At 51.7% G+C, this 19,095-nt stretch overlaps 5 protein-coding genes; 3 read left to right on the top strand and 2 right to left on the bottom strand.

The window, feature by feature from the left end:
* Positions 1-629: 629 nt before the first annotated feature.
* On the bottom strand, positions 630-6,521 carry RCC_04990 (uncharacterized protein; the record flags this gene model as incomplete). Its single annotated transcript, XM_023770266.1, has 1 exon — positions 630-6,521. One exon carries the CDS (start codon positions 6,519-6,521, stop codon positions 630-632), a length of 5,892 nt encoding a protein of 1,963 aa, XP_023626034.1.
* A 409-nt stretch (positions 6,522-6,930) lies between these two features.
* RCC_04991 (related to Beclin 1 (coiled-coil myosin-like BCL2-interacting protein)) lies at positions 6,931-8,589 on the top strand (the record flags this gene model as incomplete). The annotated part of the gene is made up of 1 exon (XM_023770267.1): positions 6,931-8,589. One exon carries the CDS (start codon positions 6,931-6,933, stop codon positions 8,587-8,589), a length of 1,659 nt encoding a protein of 552 aa, XP_023626035.1.
* A 2,021-nt stretch (positions 8,590-10,610) lies between these two features.
* Positions 10,611-12,628, top strand: RCC_04992 (related to phosphate-repressible phosphate permease; the record flags this gene model as incomplete). XM_023770268.1 has 5 exons in its annotated part: positions 10,611-10,708; positions 10,777-11,036; positions 11,093-11,197; positions 11,260-11,848; positions 11,908-12,628. The coding sequence occupies 5 exons, from the start codon at positions 10,611-10,613 to the stop codon at positions 12,626-12,628; spliced, it is 1,773 nt and encodes a 590-aa protein (XP_023626036.1).
* Positions 12,629-13,034: 406 nt separating this feature from the next.
* RCC_04993 (related to short-chain dehydrogenase/reductase) lies at positions 13,035-13,885 on the bottom strand (the record flags this gene model as incomplete). XM_023770269.1 has 2 exons in its annotated part: positions 13,035-13,789; positions 13,843-13,885. 2 exons carry the CDS (start codon positions 13,883-13,885, stop codon positions 13,035-13,037), a joined length of 798 nt encoding a protein of 265 aa, XP_023626037.1.
* Positions 13,886-15,542: 1,657 nt separating this feature from the next.
* On the top strand, positions 15,543-18,164 carry RCC_04994 (uncharacterized protein; the record flags this gene model as incomplete). XM_023770270.1 has 5 exons in its annotated part: positions 15,543-15,698; positions 15,751-16,130; positions 16,186-17,271; positions 17,327-17,753; positions 17,805-18,164. 5 exons carry the CDS (start codon positions 15,543-15,545, stop codon positions 18,162-18,164), a joined length of 2,409 nt encoding a protein of 802 aa, XP_023626038.1.
* Positions 18,165-19,095: the final 931 nt, after the last annotated feature.

The following is a 19,095-nucleotide window of genomic DNA, read 5'->3' on the forward strand; positions in this document are numbered from 1 at the left end:
TTGATCCTCTGGTCTCTTCTCAAAAATGATGTTCATCAACTTACTAGTTACCACCGGACCCTCAAAGAATCATTTTCTCACGTCGTATGAGCCTTGGCTCTGTCACGTTCAGAATCACCACATCGTTCACTATCCAGAGTCTTGCATGTGAGGATCGACGACGCCGACTTATCTTCTCTACTTTTTTAGTAAATAAGAAGAGACATAACCGCCGGTACTAGCTATATTAAAATATTTCAAGTCGAAAAGAGTTAGGGTTAGGGCTAGGGTTAGTCTCCATCTCACATTATCCGGCGTAATACATTAGGAGGCTTCAGTTTGTTAATAGTTCTCTAAGTAGGTCGTGGTCATTAGCCGAGGATTACTCGTGTAAGTACGAGTTTGAGGTCTAATAACTGGTGCATTAGGAGGCCTCTTAGCACGTAGACGGCTTCATGTTCTTTGTGAGTAAGTAGACATCCCTACCATTGTTCTTTAGAAAAAGGTCATAAAAAGTCATGGGAGATATATACATTCTTCCTTCCTTCCATCTAACATACCCACACAACACACAGCACCTCTCACAGGTAGCATCAATAGCAACAAGAACGACCAAGATACTCCCCTCCTTCATTCCACCCTCTCATCCCTCAAGCCAACTCATCCACCCCCTCCTCCCCCTCCCCCAACTCCCCAACCCTAACAACCGTCTCCAAAACTCTCTTCCCCCTCCCAAATCCAAACCGATCCACCAATGACACCCCTCTATCCCCCCTCAAAGCCGGACTTCCTCGATGGGAAACAATCGCCGTGGGAGTACTATATCTCCGCGGCCAATTCTTAGTCTTTGGAGTTTCCGGTTCTGGTTGCCTTTCAACAATCTCACCACGGCCGACACCTCCTCCAACAATAGTGGAAGAAGAAGAAGAACTCTCCCTCCTGAGTAGCTCAAGTCGAGACTTCGCGACCTTGGCTAGAGGAGTTGCGGTAACGGCCGCCTTGATGGCAGACTTACTTCTCCTGACCGGGATGGCGGGTTTCTTAAAAACAGGTGAGCTGGGAGGGACTTTCCCAACCATCCCGCCGCGAGCAGGAGTCTGGACTTTGGCTGTTGACGAAGAATTGCCCCGGGAATTCCCAGCATCATCGCTCAAACCGCCAGCCTGAGCCCGAGGAGCGCTCTTCTTCTTCAGACAAGGAGTTCCATCATGCGCAGATATTCCGATGGGGCCTCTAACCTCCACCGTATCCACAAATCGGACCTTCTTTCCTGAAGAAACTTGCTGTGATCCCGCCTCCTTCTGCAACATCACCGGCTCGGCCAGGTCGTCGACGTCGTCGTCGTCATCACTATCCGCAATTTCAATTGTGKGATCCAGCTGAGGTGGAGGAACTCTTCCTTGTACCTCCACGGACTTGGACTGAGTGCGCCAGCGTGTTCTCGCCGCAACAATTCTGACTGCATCGCCTGGAATTTTTGCTGCTGCAGGCGTGTATTCCTGCAAATCCTCCGCCGAATCCGTCGTTCTCTTGCCACGAGATTTGTGATTTTTCTTCGGAGGATGTTTCACGGCGATAGAATCCTCATCGTCATTCGCATCATCGTCAGCGTCGGCGTCATGGTCACTGTTGATAACGACGTAGTCATCATCGGGGTCGAGTTGTGACGGCGAGGCAGGTCTGGAAGTCTCTCGCTCTCGCCCGACAGGATTCCTCTCCCGCTCAGATGCGATGTTTGTTGGTTCGCTAGCGACTCTCACTCGCCATGGCCTAGCTCTTCGATTACCACACTGCTCGAAGTCGTCATTTGTTCTCAACTCCTTCACAATATCGGATTTCCAGCTTGGAGATGCGGTRCGATAGTAGTCAAAGTTCCTCTCAACCCAAGTACAGATATTCTTGAGATGCATGGTGTTGAGTTGAGTGGCGTTGAATGCCATRCGGATGAGCTCTGAGGAGGTGTGTTGAGGACGTGATGGAGTCCCGAGGGACTCCTCAGTTGTGGAGTTTGATGAGTCTTGATTCACCAGCGAAGACCTCTTTGAAGCAGCAGGCGTCTCCTGAGCTGTTGATGTAGAAGGCACCAGTGCTGAGAGCCCGGAGCGATCATTACTGCTGACGGTAGGAACAGTCCCGGATGTCAAGACCTTGGGAACAGGATTCTCTGCGCGAGCAACAGGCTCGGCAGGTTGGCGAGTACCCACCCCTTCCAAAGAGTCCCCACGAACTGCGCCTGTCGATGCAGCTGAAGGTGGCAAGCGCCTCACAGAATCAGTGGACATTGGAGTATGCATCTGCTGCAAAGAGTCTCGATGAATCGTGGCCGGCTGCATCGAGATAGGTGTCCTGCAATCCTGGGTCTGAGGATCTGTACCTCTAGATGTCGGCCTTGGGAGAGTTGCAAGATCAGGCCGAGCAGGCTGCGGAGTTTTCCCGCGTTGTAGAGGATTCCCATGCACTGCGCCTGTGGTTGTAGTCGGCTGGAACACAGAAATTGGGGTATGATGGACCTGTCCAGTGGGCCGAGGAGTCTGCGCCCCTTGCAAAGAAGTTCTCTGACCCGCCCTGATCGTAGCAGCGGCCACAGGCAAAGTCTTTCTTCTCTGCGCAAGTGTCTCCTTCGCCGTAGCCTTCCGTGCAGGTTTCAAAACACCAGCAGAGCCCACTATCCCCACCTTCTCCTTCCCCTTTTCCTTTCTCGGCATCTCCGTCCCAGCACTTCTCACATTCGGCGACTCCACCGTCCCGCTCAAGGTCCTTCCATCACCACCCCGACAAACATTCCAATCAAAAGCCTCAAAAGCCCACTCAAGTTCCACACCCGTGCACTTCCCCTCCACCTCGGTAAGTTCCACGAGCTGCCTCAAGCTGACATGCTCCACACCATCAACACTCTTCAAAATCTCCCAAATCCGCTGCACGATCCTCGGATTGTTCTGCTCAGCAGCGAAGTGTTCTGCGGCGTTCATAAGTCGCTCTGCCTTGCGTTCATTCATCGTGATGCGGTCCATTTCGAGAAGTTGAGGATCAACCAGCGACATGCCTTGTTGTGGTTCCTCTCGAGATTGATGATCATCCTGCAGCATACCTTGTTGCCGCTGCGCTCGAGACTGATGATCAACCAGCGACATGCCTTGTTGCTCCTCTCCAGCCCTCACCACATCCCCCTCTTCCCCAACCGAAGATCGAAACTCCTCGTAAAGTTGCTCCGAAGCAGCAGCCATCTCGACATCATCCTCAAACAGCACAATCGGATCCTCCTTCCTGTCGCCATCGCCAACACCATACCCGTTAGTATCATGTCGTGCGACTACACCCCTTGCTCTCGAATACGGATCGGATCTTCTGCGACTGTTGTCAAGAGCAGTCCTCAACAATCCAGCTGGCGGCTGATGCATCGTGGGAGCAGGCAGACTTTTCCTCGCCCGGGGTTTCATCACGGCATGCCAGTGATCTTTGATCGATGCTGGAGTGCGATTGGGAAAGTACGGCGACATGGCTTCCCACGACATATCAGCAGCACGTAGTCGAGAGATGAGGTCGTCTTCTTGATGGGTGTAGCGATGGAGACCAGGTGTTGGTTCGATGGGTGTGCGTTGCTGCGACGGCGATGTGTCGGCGGGATGGGGACTGGATGGCAGCGCATGAGGAGCGGCGGCGGGGGTGAAGGTTGAGGGTATCGCGCGAAGTAATTCTGAAAACCGCTGTGCAATGGCATCGACACTCCTCCCCGGCAGTCGCCGGGCTATGTCTTCCCAGGATGCATTGTGGGATGCCTTGAGCTGCATGATAACATCATCTTCTGCCTGCACAAAAGGTCGGTAGTGTCCTGATCCGACTGATGCCGATACCATAGCAGTTGGGGATTCGCCTCTATTTTCGTCATAATTCGGGGGTGTATCCGTCCTTCTGATGAATTTTGGCTGCCCTGGTGTGGGCGAATACGTCCTCCATTGATATTTCTCCTCTGGTAGACTTTCCGGCTGTGCAGACTGTTGCTGACGATTCCTCAATTCTGACTTCACCACTTCATTGTTCATGAGCCAGATATACCTGTTGTACACCTCTCTCACACTCCTACCCGGTACATGAGAGGCAATATATTCCCAATCAAAACCATTAGCATGTTGCACCACATCCATGATGAGAGTGTCTTCCACCCGCTCAAACGGCCGAGGTCTCGGTCGATTGGGGGCGAGAAGGTCCGCCAATTCCGGGTCGGCTTCAAAGATGGATTCTTCTGCGGTCGGCTTGGTGAGATCACTCATCGCCCGCCTCCGCTTATCGGGCGCGAGGGTGCGTGTGTATCGTTTTTGAATACCCTGCATGGTTCTGTTCTCACCAAACCTCTCGGCGACATGATGCCATGCGAGGTGATTGATCTCCTTGAGACGCACGATCAGCGCGTCCTCTTCGGCGGTCCAGACGGCGTTCGCATTCCAGGCTTGTTCATCACGCCTGAGCTGTGCTTCTCGAACCAATTCGCTGTATCGTAACTCCACTGCCTCCGTGGAATGTGTAGGTAGCATGCTGGCAATATCGCTCCAATCGAGTTCCCTTTCTTCTCGAAGTTCGAGCAACAACTCATCCTGCTCTTGGGTCCAGTTCAATTTCATTCCCGGGGTGGCCGACTTCTTCCATTCCGTAGCTTCCTGCTCCGCCCACATCTTATCGAAGAGTTGCCTTCCCGGAACATCAGCATTGTGGAGTGCGCGGGCATACCTGTGTTGAATGGAGAAGAGGGATCGCTGGGGGAGATGACGATGCATCTCGTTCCATCCCATGTTGCACTTTTCCTTGAGCTTGATGATCAAGGCATCTTCCTCGTCGGTGTAGGCGAGGACTTTGGGGGAGAGGATCTGTCGGGAAGTGTTGGCCGGGTAAGTCTGTGGGGTTTCGTGGACGTATCCTGGGTCGTCGTCCATTGTGATTGGGGTGCCTCTCGAAGCAGGTTTTGGTGTGTTGAGAGGGAGATGTTGAGGTGATATCGGCTGGAATGGGACAAGGTCTGATGGTGGATACTGAGATTGAGGAGGTTCTTCTTGCCTTTGTTGAGCATGCTGAGATGGCTCAAGCACTAACGTTGGCTCACGTTCTTCTTGTTCCTCTTGTTCTTCTTGGGCATGTTGCTCCCACACTTGCTCCTCTTGAGCATGTCTCTCCAGTTCTCGCACAAAGGAAGCCTCCACCGATGCATCGTCTTCCATCTCCGGAGCTGCAGCGATGACTGGTTCACTAAGACTCATTTCCGGCACCGATTCATCAGGAATCATCTCAGACACTGGCTGATCRAGACTCGTCTCAGGCACCGGCTCATCCAGTGCAACCTCAGACACCGGGTCATCAAGACTCATCTCCGGCACGTCCTCTACACCCTCGTCCRCCTCTTCCACCGACGGAGTGGGAGAATCGAAGGGCTTCATCCTCCCATAAAGGTCATAATACTTGGCGCACGACACACACAAATCGCCTCCATGCGGTCCATCGTGCCAGGTGGTGGAGTTTGTCAGACTACAATTCATGCATCTTCTCAAGTCTGCACCCTTAACGGCAGACGAGGGGATGACGGATGAACGAAGGCGTCGGAGGGAGGGAGTGGCGGCGGGTTTGAGGGGTTTGGGTTGACGACCTTTGGGGGCCCAGAGGGAACGCTGGCCGGGGGAAGCAGCGGGTGGAGAGGAGATTGGCGGAGGCATTGCGGGTTTGAGAGTGGGAGGAGTGGGAGTTTTCCTTCTCTTCCGTCCGGGGAGGTTCTTGGCGTTGCTGTTGTTGCTGTTGATGTCGGGAAAGTCCCAGACGGGGTCTGTGGTGGGTCTCGTCGACTTTGAGTGAGAGCTTCTCTTCCTCTTCTTGGAGGTTGTCGAGGAAGCGGCCATGAGTTGTGCCAGCTGATTAGCAATGGAGGTCCCCAAGGCCTGGATGGTGTCCGTGTCAATGGTAGGACGTCTAGGCCTGCCCGTGAGAGTTGACATGGAGTCTTGCAGAGCAGGGATCTGGTGCAAGAGTGCGGTGGTGGTTGTTGGAGTTTCCACGCTAGATCCTTCGTCTTCCACCACATCCGTCCCTCCCACCAGCAATTGTGCCAGACGGGGAGGTGGACGGGTCAGAGCACGGAATGGCTCGAGAAGGCTCGTGTTGTCGTGTCCAGACGACTCTTCCCCTTCCCCATCATTCTCTCCATCCTCCTCTTCATCCCCCTCCTCCTCCTCACTTGTATCCTCTCCCTCTCCCTCCACCTCCTCCTCGTGCCCCAATTTCTCCTGAAAAGTCCTCACGAAGCGAGAGGAAGCGCTCTTGCCCGGATCGGCCTCGTCTCGCATGTTCTGGAGATGTCCATTGTCGACGACAATCTCCCCCGAATGCAAGTCAATCTCATCGCCGACTCCCTCGAAATCATGTTCGTATTTGCGGAAGATGCGCTCGAAACGACTCTTTAATTTCTGGTCATTCTGTTGTCGCGCCTGGTCCAATTGTCGCACATTGTCGTCATCCGAGGGCGCGGCGGTGGAGGAGGAGGATGCGCGGGTGTTGAGACGGGCCATCGGGAGGAGAATCCATCAAGACTTCAATCAGGGTTGTCGTCGTCTTCGTATTTTGGTTCATTTGTTGTTTGTCGTCCCGCAGTTTCATCTCACATTCCGGGCATTCCTCCAATGATCGGCGGGGGACGCGCTGGTGGAGTCGCGTAGCGGGTCCCGATACCTAGGGCTGAGGGGAGGGAAGCGACGGCCCGAGCCTAGCGGTGAGCTGGTCCGACATGTCACCGGGTGATGGGGAGTGACTATCCCATCATCTTCCGATGAACAACAACAACATCCAAGTTCAGTCACATCAAGGAAGGATGATCATCATAGCAAACACCGCGACATGTATGCCGAGTGAATAATGAAGAACAGAGCGACACTTTAGCCCATTCAACTCACACCCCAACAACCACCAACAATCACCAACATGGCAACGTACATCACGGGTCTGCAGTGCCAAAAGTGCCGGACGGGGCTCAAGATCGATGGATCGTTGGAACAGCTGAATCCCGCCTCGTTCAACATCCTCGCCGACGCAGCTCCATCATCAAAGCCGAATCCTCCTGAAGCACCTCGTTCGGCGGCGGCGCAGGAACGGAGACAACTTTACAGTGAAGTCTCTCGTCAAGTCGCATCTTCATCTCCGCCCACCAAACGAAATGTCTCGTCCAGTCAGAGGATTCCCAGCGGCGGCCATGGCCCTGTCGACCCGGAAATGTCCTTTGTCCTCTTGCCCCACCACGAAGCGGCCTCATCATCCACATCCACCYCCACCTCCACCCCGGAAACCCCTCGTTCGGCCGCTGCCAAGGATCGAATGAAGAAGCCTTACAATGACACCTCCTCTCAAAACGCCTTTCCTCCTCTCAAATCAACATCTACGACTGGCAAGATGAATCCCGAAATGTCGTACATTTTGCTGTCGGAATCCCAAGTCCTCCCCGAACCGCAGCCAGTCGCAAAGACGTCTTCCAAGAGAAATCCCCACGCCAAATCACCTGCATTGGGTACTCAAAATGGCGTCCSACTTTCACAAGAAATGGAAACGACGATGCGTCTGTTTGACATTCTCTCCGCCCGATCCGACATTGATCATCCCATCTGTTCCGAATGCACCGACCTCTTGCTGGACAATCTACAAAAACGCCAAGCGGGAATCACACGTGAACGAGAGGCATACGTTGACTTTCTCAAGAAAGCACAACAAGACATTCCCACCGAGGAGGAAGGGGCCCAAACCAGGAAGAACTTGAACAACGCTCAGGAACGCGAACAGCAAGCCCTGGAAGAACTAGAAGCCCTTGAAGCCGAGAAAGCACGAATGGAAGAAGAGCTCGCAATTCTAGACGCCGAATCCGAAGCTCTGGACGATGAAGAAGAGGCCTTCTGGCGGGACCGCAACGCCTTCTCCGCCCAACTCACCTCCTTCCAGCAAGAACGCGACTCCCTGACCAACCAACTCCAACAATCCACCAAAATCCTCTCCGCTCTCCAACGTACAAACGTCTACAACGACACCTTCTGCATCGGTCACGACGGCACCTTTGGAACCATCAATGGTCTGCGTCTCGGTCGCACCTCCGAACATTCCGTCGACTGGCCCGAAATCAACGCCGCCTGGGGGCAAACTCTCCTCCTTCTCACAGTTGTGACGGAAAAACTCGGCTACAAACTCACAGGCTACGAATTGATCCCCTGTGGCTCCACCTCCAAAGTCGTCAAAGTAGATCACTCTCAAACCACCTCCCCAACCCCCAAGAAAACCATCCTCGAATTATACAGCAACGGCGACCTCCCTCTCGGCCTGGGATTTCTGAGCAGAAACTTCGACTACGCCATGATCGCCTTCCTGGACTGTCTGCGCGAAGTTGGAGAGTACGTGGCCGAGCAGTCCAACAATTCTCAGGATGGAACGCCGGCGTTGAAAATGCCGTATGTCATCAAAAAGGATAAGATTGGGGACGTGAGTATCAAATTGGGAGGCTTTGGGCAGGAGGAATATTGGACGAAAGCGTGTAAGTATACGTTGACGTGTTGTAAGTTTCTGTTGGCGCATGCTAGTCATGTCGAGGATGGCAGGCGGTGATTGAGCGGGAGGTAATCGGACGTGATTGTAGAGTTGAGGAATGAGGGAGGAAACATTGAATCGGCTTTTGGTGTCTATACATATCGGGATTGCATGGTGCGATCAGCAGGTATTCAACACTCCTCGGGAAACCCACGACCCAACATCATCCCCACTGCTAAATCATAGCACCGCCTTCCTCAGCATATCATTAGGAAGCAACACGACCGTCATGATCCTCGCGGTAATTGACATCGCATAAGCCATGAAGACTCAAGATCCTCTGCCGGAAAACTACCCCGAAGACCCGCCCGGAGCTCGCCACTCTCTCATCAGGTCCACACACCTCGACGTGCAATACCGAAGAAATCAGAAAGGGAAGGAATATTGGCCTCAAGGCCATGGAATCCGAAGAAATTCTTCAGCCTTACCAACACCTCGCAAGATATCCCACGTGTTGCAATGATGGGATATCGACTCGGAGTCAGTAGTGTACCACCTAACTGTGGATGGGACAAGGGTTCCAATCATGCGAATTGCCAAGATGGTGGCTGATCTTTTTTTGTCATTGATGAGCGATGGATGGTTGTGTTTGGCTCGATTTGATCATTGCGCCGTTCACTCCCATGTGGGATGATGGCTTTTTCGGCGTGGCAGCGACATTATTATTGTTGGATGGTTTGTGAGGACGACGGATCCTGCAGAGAGAGAGTAGATTGAATCTCCCCGATGGCAATCGAATCAAGACAAATGAAGAGTATCAGCAGATATTCAATCACTCATGTGGAAACGTACCTATGTTCGCACATATGATACAAGGATGTTGCTACAGACATGTTCAGATCTCCTTTGATAGCACCATCCCAATCATACAACAACAGAATCAATGCAACATCGGCAACAGTCAGTCTCTCCACCCCTGCATCMATGCATCCACGTGCGCGGAAAACAGTCACAAAAGAAGAAAATACTCGTCAAACGGCAACAGGTCAAATCGAGGCAAAAGTCCACCTCGTCACTCACTGCAACCCCCCACACAATTCGAGTAAACATGCGCCGGACACAAGAACTCCCAAGAGAATGAGTGTCAATCAACAAAGGGTCGAAGATATGCACGTCCGAAACATGAAGTGCCTCTCACAACTGCATATATTTCCACGTGGAAAAATGGCTCCTTGCCATTGGCTCCAAGAATGGCTTGCGCCAAGAAGGTGCTGGAAATCCTTTGAGCCACGCGAGGGAGTAGTCGCGATACACTCACTCACTCACTCACTGCTGGTTCGGAACTTAATACTAACGTTTCTCAAACGAGACACCTTCACCAGGAAAAACCACAGAGAAGCACGAAATGAACAATCTCAAAAGACATGACCGAGACGAGACCTGATGTCAAGACAGAGTAACCAGCCTGATGGAAACTCGGCAATGCAAACGAACCAACAACCACCACCACCACCAAATCGACCCACTCTTTCCTACATATGCCCAGAATTTGCCCAGTCTCGATTAAAAGACTGGAAATTCCAGTACAGCTCACAAGATCAGCCAAGTCCGGAATTCCCATCCTATCAAGCCCACCCATCATCAAATCATCCAATCTTCCTCTCGATCGACCCCGTGCATGATTGTGGAGTGGAGCAGAGTAAAGCACATGTGCACAATTGACTGACTGGGAGGGAGTCTCGGATTCTTTTTCCCTCGCTATGAGGGCGCGGCGTGGCGATGCTTGGTCTTTTTTTTTTTTTTGCTCTTCGAAGGAAGGGCACGAACCACCCAACCAACATACGCGAAGACGGAGATGCTTTTCGTGTAGGGCTGATGCGAGCAGGCAAGCATGCAGGTCTGTCGATATAAAACCTCTGCCGAGGACGGGTGGGTTGGGGTTTTTCTCTTCTGCATTTCTTTTTTGAGTATCCTCCTGGTCAATTGTTTATCGTCTTGACGGACAAAACAACCAACTCCTTCTGCTTGATTTGCAGAGCTTTACCTTGAAACTCATCTCATATTGGTTTTATCCAATACGTTGATCGAGGCAAGACACCATGGCCGCCCTTCCGCAATTCACCTACATCTTCGCCCTAGGCGTCTGCTTCGCGTTTCTCGATGCCTGGAACATCGGAGCCAACGATGTCGCGAATAGGTATCTATCCCGTCCCTTTCCTTTCTCTCCCCAGTCTCTTCATCTCTAACTAAAGAATGATAATCTAGCTTCGCAACCTCCGTCTCCTCCCGCTCCCTCACCATGCTCCAAGCAATGTGCATCGGAGCCGTAATGGAATTCGCCGGAGCAGTCCTCGCGGGTTCCCGAGTCGCCGGCACCATCAAAAGCGATATCATCTCMATTGATGAATTCACCGCCGAGCCCTCCCTTCTTATGTTGGGCATGTTGTGTGCGTTGATTGGGTCTTCGTTGTTTTTGACGCTGGCGACGAGATTTGGAATGCCGGTTTCTACTACCCATTGCATTAGTATGTTCAAAATACCTTGAGATGAGAAATGTGAGACTAATGGTGTTTGGTTACAGTTGGTGGGATTATTGGGTTTGGGTTTGCGACTGTTGGTGCTACGGGAGTGGATTGGAGTTGGGAGGGCGTGAGCTCGGTTTTTGCCGCGTGGTTCATTGCTCCTGGTAAGTGTTGAGAATGGTTATACGCACAAACAAGTCAGCTGACAGATCCATCTTCCCTATAGGCATCGCCGGCTGCTTCGGCGCCATCATCTTCACCTTTACCAAATATGGGGTGATCAAAAGGAAGAACTCGCTTCGTTGCGCCATGATGACCGTTCCTCTCTACTTTGGCCTCACCACCGGGATTTTGACCATGCTCATTGTCTGGAAGGGAGCTGCCTCATTAGATCTGGATGACTGGGGTACAGCACCAACCGTCGGTACCATCTTTGGGGTCGGGGGAGGCTGCGCTCTCCTCTCCATCATCTTCCTCCTGCCATTCCTCCACGTCAAACTCGAACGTGAGGACTGGACCGTCAAGACTTGGGAGATCATCAAGGGTCCTCTCCTTTTGAGGCGTCCTGCTCCCGGTCCCATGCCTGCTGGTCACCGTCTTGTTCCCGATTACTATGAGGGTCATCACACCAAAGAACAGTTGGAAGCACAAGGTCGTGCGGCCGAGACTCGAAGTGATGAGGAGAGCATGGATCGGACTGAAGTTGAGACGGATGGAATCACCAAAGAGACGAAACTAGACGTATACTCCAACAACAACGCAGCGATCAACATGGCCGCACCAACATCCGACGCCCCCGTCCCAATCGTTCGCAAGTAAGTAGATTCGAACCCCCCCAATACATCCCATCCCACTAACTCCCCCCCCCGTCTAGATGGTACGAACCACAAGCCCTCTGGTCCAAAGCCTGCTACTTCTTCTTCCGCGGCGTCTACATGGACATAGTAGCCGAACAATCCGGGCACAACACCAAAGAAACCTCAGAGCCCAAATTTCTCCAACGTCTCCTCATAGGCAAGAACCTCGCCCAAAAGCACGCCCTAGTCCAACACTACGACGAAAAAGTCGAGCACCTCTACYCCTTCCTCCAAGTCCTAACAGCCGCAACGGCATCCTTCACGCACGGCGCCAACGACGTCGCAAACGCCATGGGACCCCTCTCAGCAATCTACAACGTCTGGCAAACAAACACCACAGGCGAAGACTCCCCCGTACCAATCTGGGTGCTCGTCTTCGGAGGCGGTAGCATCGCCTTGGGACTCTGGACTTATGGCTACAATCTCATGCGCAATCTCGGAAATCGCATCACTTTGCACTCCCCTGTCCGCGGCTTCTCCATGGAACTCGGCGCTGCTGTGACGGTTGTTCTGGCCACGCGACTTGCGCTGCCGGTTTCGACTACGCAGTGTATTATTGGCGCGACGGTTGGGGTGGGATTGTGTTCTGGGGAGTGGAGGGCGATTAATTGGAGGATGGTGGCTTGGTCTTATTCGGGGTGGTTTATTACTTTGCCGAGTACGGCGTTGATTTCGGGGTGTATTATGGCTTTTGTTATTAATGCTCCGCAGTGGGGGAACAACATGGTTGTCGTGTAGAGGAAGGAAGCAAGGAAGGGAGAGTGTTGTTGCTCTTGTTTATACCAGGTTCGTGAATGTTCATTCGCTTTGATGTGGGAACTCATGTGTCAGATTCGCTGTTTTCTTGTTAGTCTTCTGGTTGAGAGTCATTCCAAGGACGGATGTAGACCGATGGATCTCGTGCGCAGAACTCGCCAGCGGGATCATTTCTGAGACTCTCGGAGAGGAAAAAGAATCGTGTGAAGAGAGCATTCTACTTGCCATTGGAAGTGGAGATTATGAATCACTTAGGTGGACTAGATAGCCCTCCTCGAATGGTGCTCTGCGCATCACATGCTAGTAACCTCAATCCAGAGCTCTGATGACAGATTCGAGGTAGGTGAATGTACGCAAGTAAACATTCTCTCATCCTTCCAACAGCTTACTATCTAGCAGTATACCCCCCATCAAGTCGAAAATCCGCCCCATTAATATTACACGCCTCATCCTGACAAAGAAACGACACGATCCTCACAACCTCACTCGGTTCAGCAAATTTCCCCGTCGGCACAGCAGCTTGATAAGCCTTCCTAACTTCCTTATCCGCCCAAGCCCTCTTCCCCAATTCCGTCCACACGGGTCCCGGACTGATGGTATTKGCCGTCAATCCCCTGGGTCCCCACTCGCTGGCCTGACATTTCGTGAGACCGATCAGGCCCGCTTTGCTGGCACAGTAAGGTCCATGTCGATCTAGAGCGACGTGTGCGGCTTGACTTGCAATGTTGACGATACGGCCTATTGGGGGTGGTTTATGAGTTTGTCGTGCTCGTTCAGATGCCGCGAAGAATAGTTTGGCAAAGGCTTGGCCGGTGAGAGTCGGGCCGTAGAGATTGACCATGTAATGACGGAGTGCGTCTTCGGCTGGGAAGTCTTCTAGAGGGTGGAGATTGACGACTCCCGCTGCGTTGACCAAGATGCAGGGAGGGTCTATATCGTCTTGGTCGATGGCTGCGAATGCGCGATCTACGGATGTCTTGGATGTGATGTCGCATTCGTATGTTTTGACATTGTCTGGACTGTCACTCTCGAAGACCTGGCGGAGAGTTGGTTGGACGGTGTTGGCTTCAAAGGGTGCGTACAGGAGTGCTACGCTTGCTCCCTGAGAGCGCAGGACTTTTCCTGCGAGACTTCCAAGTCCACCTGTAATGCTGTGAGTTTGAGGAGGAAGATGCAAGAGTTCTCTGGCTACATACCTACGCCGCCGACGATTATGGCCAACCGAGAAGAGAGCGCCATCTGCAGGGCGGAAATAGCTGGTTGATGATCAAAGTTTCTCACTTCTACTATATATGGTATCGGAGATGAACTCTACAGCGGACGGAAGACCTTACAATGCAACTGCGTGGCCAAGAAGAGGGGTGATTCCGAGGTTTTACTCCCCTGTTTGTGGGGGTCGGAGCTTTCATTGCATCATATAGCGCTGTTGTGCAACAAAACAACTGTGATAATAAGCGAGTATGCATTTTTGTTGATTGGTGTCTCCTGAGTATGCAATGAGGCAATACAGATGGATGGGTGCAGAGTGCAGAAGCCGCCCTCGTGGGGCAGACTCGCCTTGGGCCGAGCCTCCGCGACATGCACTGTACACCATGCGGACTCTTCATGCATGTCCAACCATAAYGTAAGCTGGCGGTGCGCTGCAGGAAGGGGAAATGCTGATGTTCATGGCAATGGAGAAGAACACACTTCGTCGTGGGGAATTGTTTACAGGCTAAGGTAGGTACCTAGAACTAGCTTGTGCTTAGTCAGACGTCATTATTGCCGACTTCCCCTTCGCTTTCTGTTCACCTGACCTTCCCACCACTTCTTCCTCACCGTCGCAGCCTGTGGGAACTCTTCCGCGGCCCAAACTCGCGACCAGCTTATGCTGCGGACGATGGTGGTTGTGCCGGACTTTAAGCAACCCGCCATCCAGGCTCAACTCCAGACCACGGATCCCAGATTATTGAGAGGCTGTCGTTCTCCAACCCCACATTCTGCGGAAGGCAATCCTTGTATTCAACCACCGGGATCTGGGAACAAGTTATATTTGACCATGTGCTTACAACAACGGGAATGTGGAGAGTGGAGACATGTCAACGGATATCCGGCAATCCTCTCAGCACTATGACGTTCGAGCATGGCCAACTGCTACCATTGAAAGATGCTTGAAGGGAGACTCACATCTTTGAGTAAAGGCATATCAGATTATGCGAACCACAACACAACGATCTCGTGACCTCAAGGCCAGCTGGTTTCGACGACGGGTCTCTCCGACTCTCTTCAGCCCATCCCTGCATTGTTGAGGGAATGGAACAGAAAACTCTGCTGATTATAAAATACATGTATGGAAGGTTCTTCGGGTACTGTGCCCAAAGCTCTGTCGAAAGCAAGGATCCTTCTGAGTAGCGTGCTCGAAGATTGGACTCAATCAAGGAAGCAGATTGTTCAAAAGCCCTTGACTGGGGCGATCTGACGCCTCTCATATATACACAGGTCATGCTTTCAACTCTCGGAGTTTCCTGCCCTACACACAACGACCAGCTCTCGAAGACTCCACCTAGATCTTAGCTTTTCTCTACAAGGCTGTCAGGGATCACCGCAAGCTCTCAATTGAGAGCCTCTTCTTCACCATCGTCCATGTTGACATGTATGTACCATGCAACTCTTCGCGTTCGTCTAGGAATCCCGGCACTGAGATACTGTCGACGAACTTTGGCATCACTCACGGACCGAAAGACTGCTGGCATATCCTGTCATTTCAACCACGTCGATGATTGATGGATGCCTGGACAACGGGCAGAATACAATGCCGGCGATTTGCTTCCCTGTGAGCCACGATGGCGGCGAAATCACCGCTGCTGAAAGATGTTCACGATACGCTCTGCGAAACCGTCCCATTACTATCATCAACATGAAGCAGTCCCCTGGGCTGACAAAACGGCCATCAGGCGATCTTCTCTGTAGCCTTGCACCATCTCGCTGGGGGAGTACTCGAAAGTTTCGGCGCCAGCACTCGAGTCGTTTATCGGGAGGATCATCTGCAGTCAGCAGCAGTAATCGAACATCGGCACGTAGCCCATCCGTCTCCCACCTCCCTAATCTGACCCTCAACCACACAGGCGCCTGGAGAAGAGAAAGCGCTGCAGCAGGAGGGCCGCAGTACAAACAATCATCCAGAACATCAGTCTGGTCTCAACTCCAATCCTCCCGCTCTGCGCACGTCGCAAAGTACCCATGGATCGATCCATCATCCTAGGGGCACTAACAGAAACAGAGAAGCTTTCATCCATCGGCCCGGCACTGACGATTCGAAATGCTCCACAACTTCTGGCGACGATTTCAGAGCTAGTCAGCGGAGTCCCACACCGGATGAGGATATGAAGGAGGAGGTCTCGCAAGAATCGGACTTTGAGCCTTTCGACGACGATTTACTGCGACCATTGCGCTATTCTCAGGTTGCGGAAATGGCGAGTCTGTTTCCCATTCCTGTAAAGTCCAGGTAAGCGCTCATGTTGTTGAATTCTGAAAAACGGCTGTTGACATGCAGAATCCAGCGGCTTTAGCATTGGTAGCGACGGTACTCGTAAAGAGCGCAGGCTTCGCGCTCTCTCCCCCCAACACTCCATATCATCCCTACCAAGACCATCATCTGCACTTTCAAAGTCGCCAAAGAAGACTGCAGCGTCAATATTCAGCTTCGAATCTCAAGCGGGAAGTGATCGGACCGCCCCATTATCTCCAGGACTTCCTTCACCATCTACCTCTGACTTCTCACACAGCTTGAAAAGCTCAACCACCTTGTCCAAAAAGCTGTTGGCGGATTTACATGATAATTCGCGGGCCAACGGCGATACGCTGAAAGCCGAAACCAATGGCGAGGACGGTTCTGATTTCCGGAATGGCCTAAAACACGCCCCAAGCTCCAGATCTACAATAGTACCAGGAATCTACTCTCTAGAGCGTCGTACGGAAGAGCTCTACAGCGCCGAGCATTTGGAATTCATCTTGGGAGATGATGAGTTTCTCCACAAGTTCACACAGTTCTTGCGCATCTACAGGCCCTCGAGAGAACCCATTCTTGCACACTATTTAAGCGCCAAGAAAGCCATTCAAGCACTTGCATATGCCAACGCACTGACTGCATTACTGGCTGAACGGAAACTTCCGTATAAATGTCTCCTTCACCCACCTTCCGGCGTCAGGAACATGGAACTGGATCTTGCCGCCAAGCAGGCATTTGATGAGCTTCTGAAGGATGACCTGCATTATTACATTGCTCATATCTGGACCGACTCGATAAGTGCTCTGATCAAACAGAGAATCACAGGAACTCTAGCACCATACATTCGCGAATCGCATGCTGGACTGGGAGAGGTGTTTGTCATTGCTGATCCACGTAGAGAAGACTGTCCGATCATATTCGCCTCGGAGATGTTTGCTTCACATACAGGTTTCAGTCTGGAATACATCATCGGGAGGAATTGTCGATTTTTACAAGGACCGCGTACCACTACAGATTCCGTGCGACGTTTTGCGATTTCCAACAAGGAAGCCAAGGATCATACGGAGATACTTCTCAACTATCGAGGGGATGGGACTCCTTTTCTCAGCATGGTAATGAACACGCCATTATTGGACAGGTATGTTTTGCTGGGATTGGAAGCCACAAGACGTGCGTGCTAATATTAAACATAGCTTCGGCAAGGTCAGATATTTTCTCGGTGCACAGGTGGACGTCTCTGGCCTGCTGCAAGATTGCACTGGCCYGGAGAGTCTGAGCAGACTTCTTGAAAAGCGAAACGAGCATCGAAACGACAGCGTGCAAGATGATGGTGATGGGCATGGGCCTGATCAGTATGCCACCCTGAAGAATCTGTGTCAGAAATTCACCGCGGCAGAGCTTGCCATAATAAACAAGGAGAGTCAAACCTTCAATCGGAAAGAGTACATGCCGGATGATGCAGCTCCGCGACGCAAGATCTCGATTGAAAAACGACTCTTCCTCGCCGATGGGAGCGAATCCGACTCGGAAGATCAAAGCGAGTCAACAATACTGTACCCGGAGCATCCTCCCGCAGAACGACCAATATCGACCGGAAAATTGCCAGGCGCGTACAAAGACGTGAGTCTCTTTTCATCACAATACTTTCCGATGATTGCTAACCCTCCCAAGTATCTACTCCTCMGACCCGCCCCCTATCTCCGCATCCTCTTCTCCTCCCCATCAATCCGTGAGCCAGGTTTACTCCAAACCCCTTTCCTAAACCGTATCGGCGGAAGCAAGCGAACACGACGAGGTCTCGGCTCAGCACTCAAAGCCTCACAACCAGTCACAGCGCGAGTCCGATGGTTACGAGCCGCGAATGAGAATGGTGAAGGCGAAGGAATTACTCGCTGGTTACATTGTACCCCTCTGTTGAATTCTTCTAATCAGGTGGGTATGTGGATGGTGGTTATTGTGCAGCCGGAAAAGGAGATTGCTGAGTCGGTGTATTCTGATAAGTCGAGTCGGACGACTATTCGGAGTGGATGATTTTTTTGGAAGAATGGGGGAGATAGGAGGTGTGGAGCGAGATGCTTCAATTGTTTAAACTTCTTTCATGGCATGTCTTTAAGAAAAACCGAACATGATTTAACCCGAGCGGCTGGGCTAGAGACTAGTCAGTTTTAATGGATCTTGTACATGTAAAATAAAGACCGTAATGCTATACCACATATGATTGCAGACAACACTTTCCATCAAGTTTATCATTCGTGCTAATCGTAGATATGTGGTCGATTCTACCCAAGGTAGGTCTCACCGAAGGGCAATTGATTCCTCCACTACAGACAAATCGCAGATTCCTTATGACCATTCTGCCGCTCTGGCGTATTATACTAACACTGCAGAGCAATTCCACTAGCACGACTAGTAGTCTTCCCTTGACGGGGAAGGTAGGAGACGGCAATATGCTAGGAGAAAGTTTCCCTAACAACTGCTAGCTCCTTGAACAATCTATTATACGTTCTTACGAATTATTTTCTACACATAGTTTGTTTGTTAGACAGACCCTCTTAAAGAAGACATCGTCTGTGGACGAGGTATATTAAGAAAAGAGGTCCAAGTCAACCTCCGTATAGAATTAACTTCGACGACGACGGATAGTATCCTCGGAGAGGTAGTAGATTGCGTGTTGAACGGAGATCGTGGCGTCGTATGTAAGTGGAGTTAGGAATGTTTTATTCTCCTCTATTACCTGGTTTCTAATGAGGGAGATCTTGTAGGACCGGCGTTTTTTGTGGATTTGACACCAGTCCCGCTTTCAGCCATGGCTGGCGAAAATGATGTTTTCTTGGGCAATGGAGTTCCTGCTTGTAAGAAGAGCTCGCGAGCGAAGCCTTCGTGGGAACTTGCATTACCAGTTCCATGGCATATCGTGTGCTATGTCAGGTGAGTACGATTTCGAAGACATTGGAAAATACTT

The sequence above is a fragment of the Ramularia collo-cygni genome (assembly GCF_900074925.1).
Source record: "Ramularia collo-cygni strain URUG2 genome assembly, contig: RCC_scaffold07, whole genome shotgun sequence".
Lineage (NCBI taxonomy): Eukaryota > Fungi > Ascomycota > Dothideomycetes > Mycosphaerellales > Mycosphaerellaceae > Ramularia > Ramularia collo-cygni.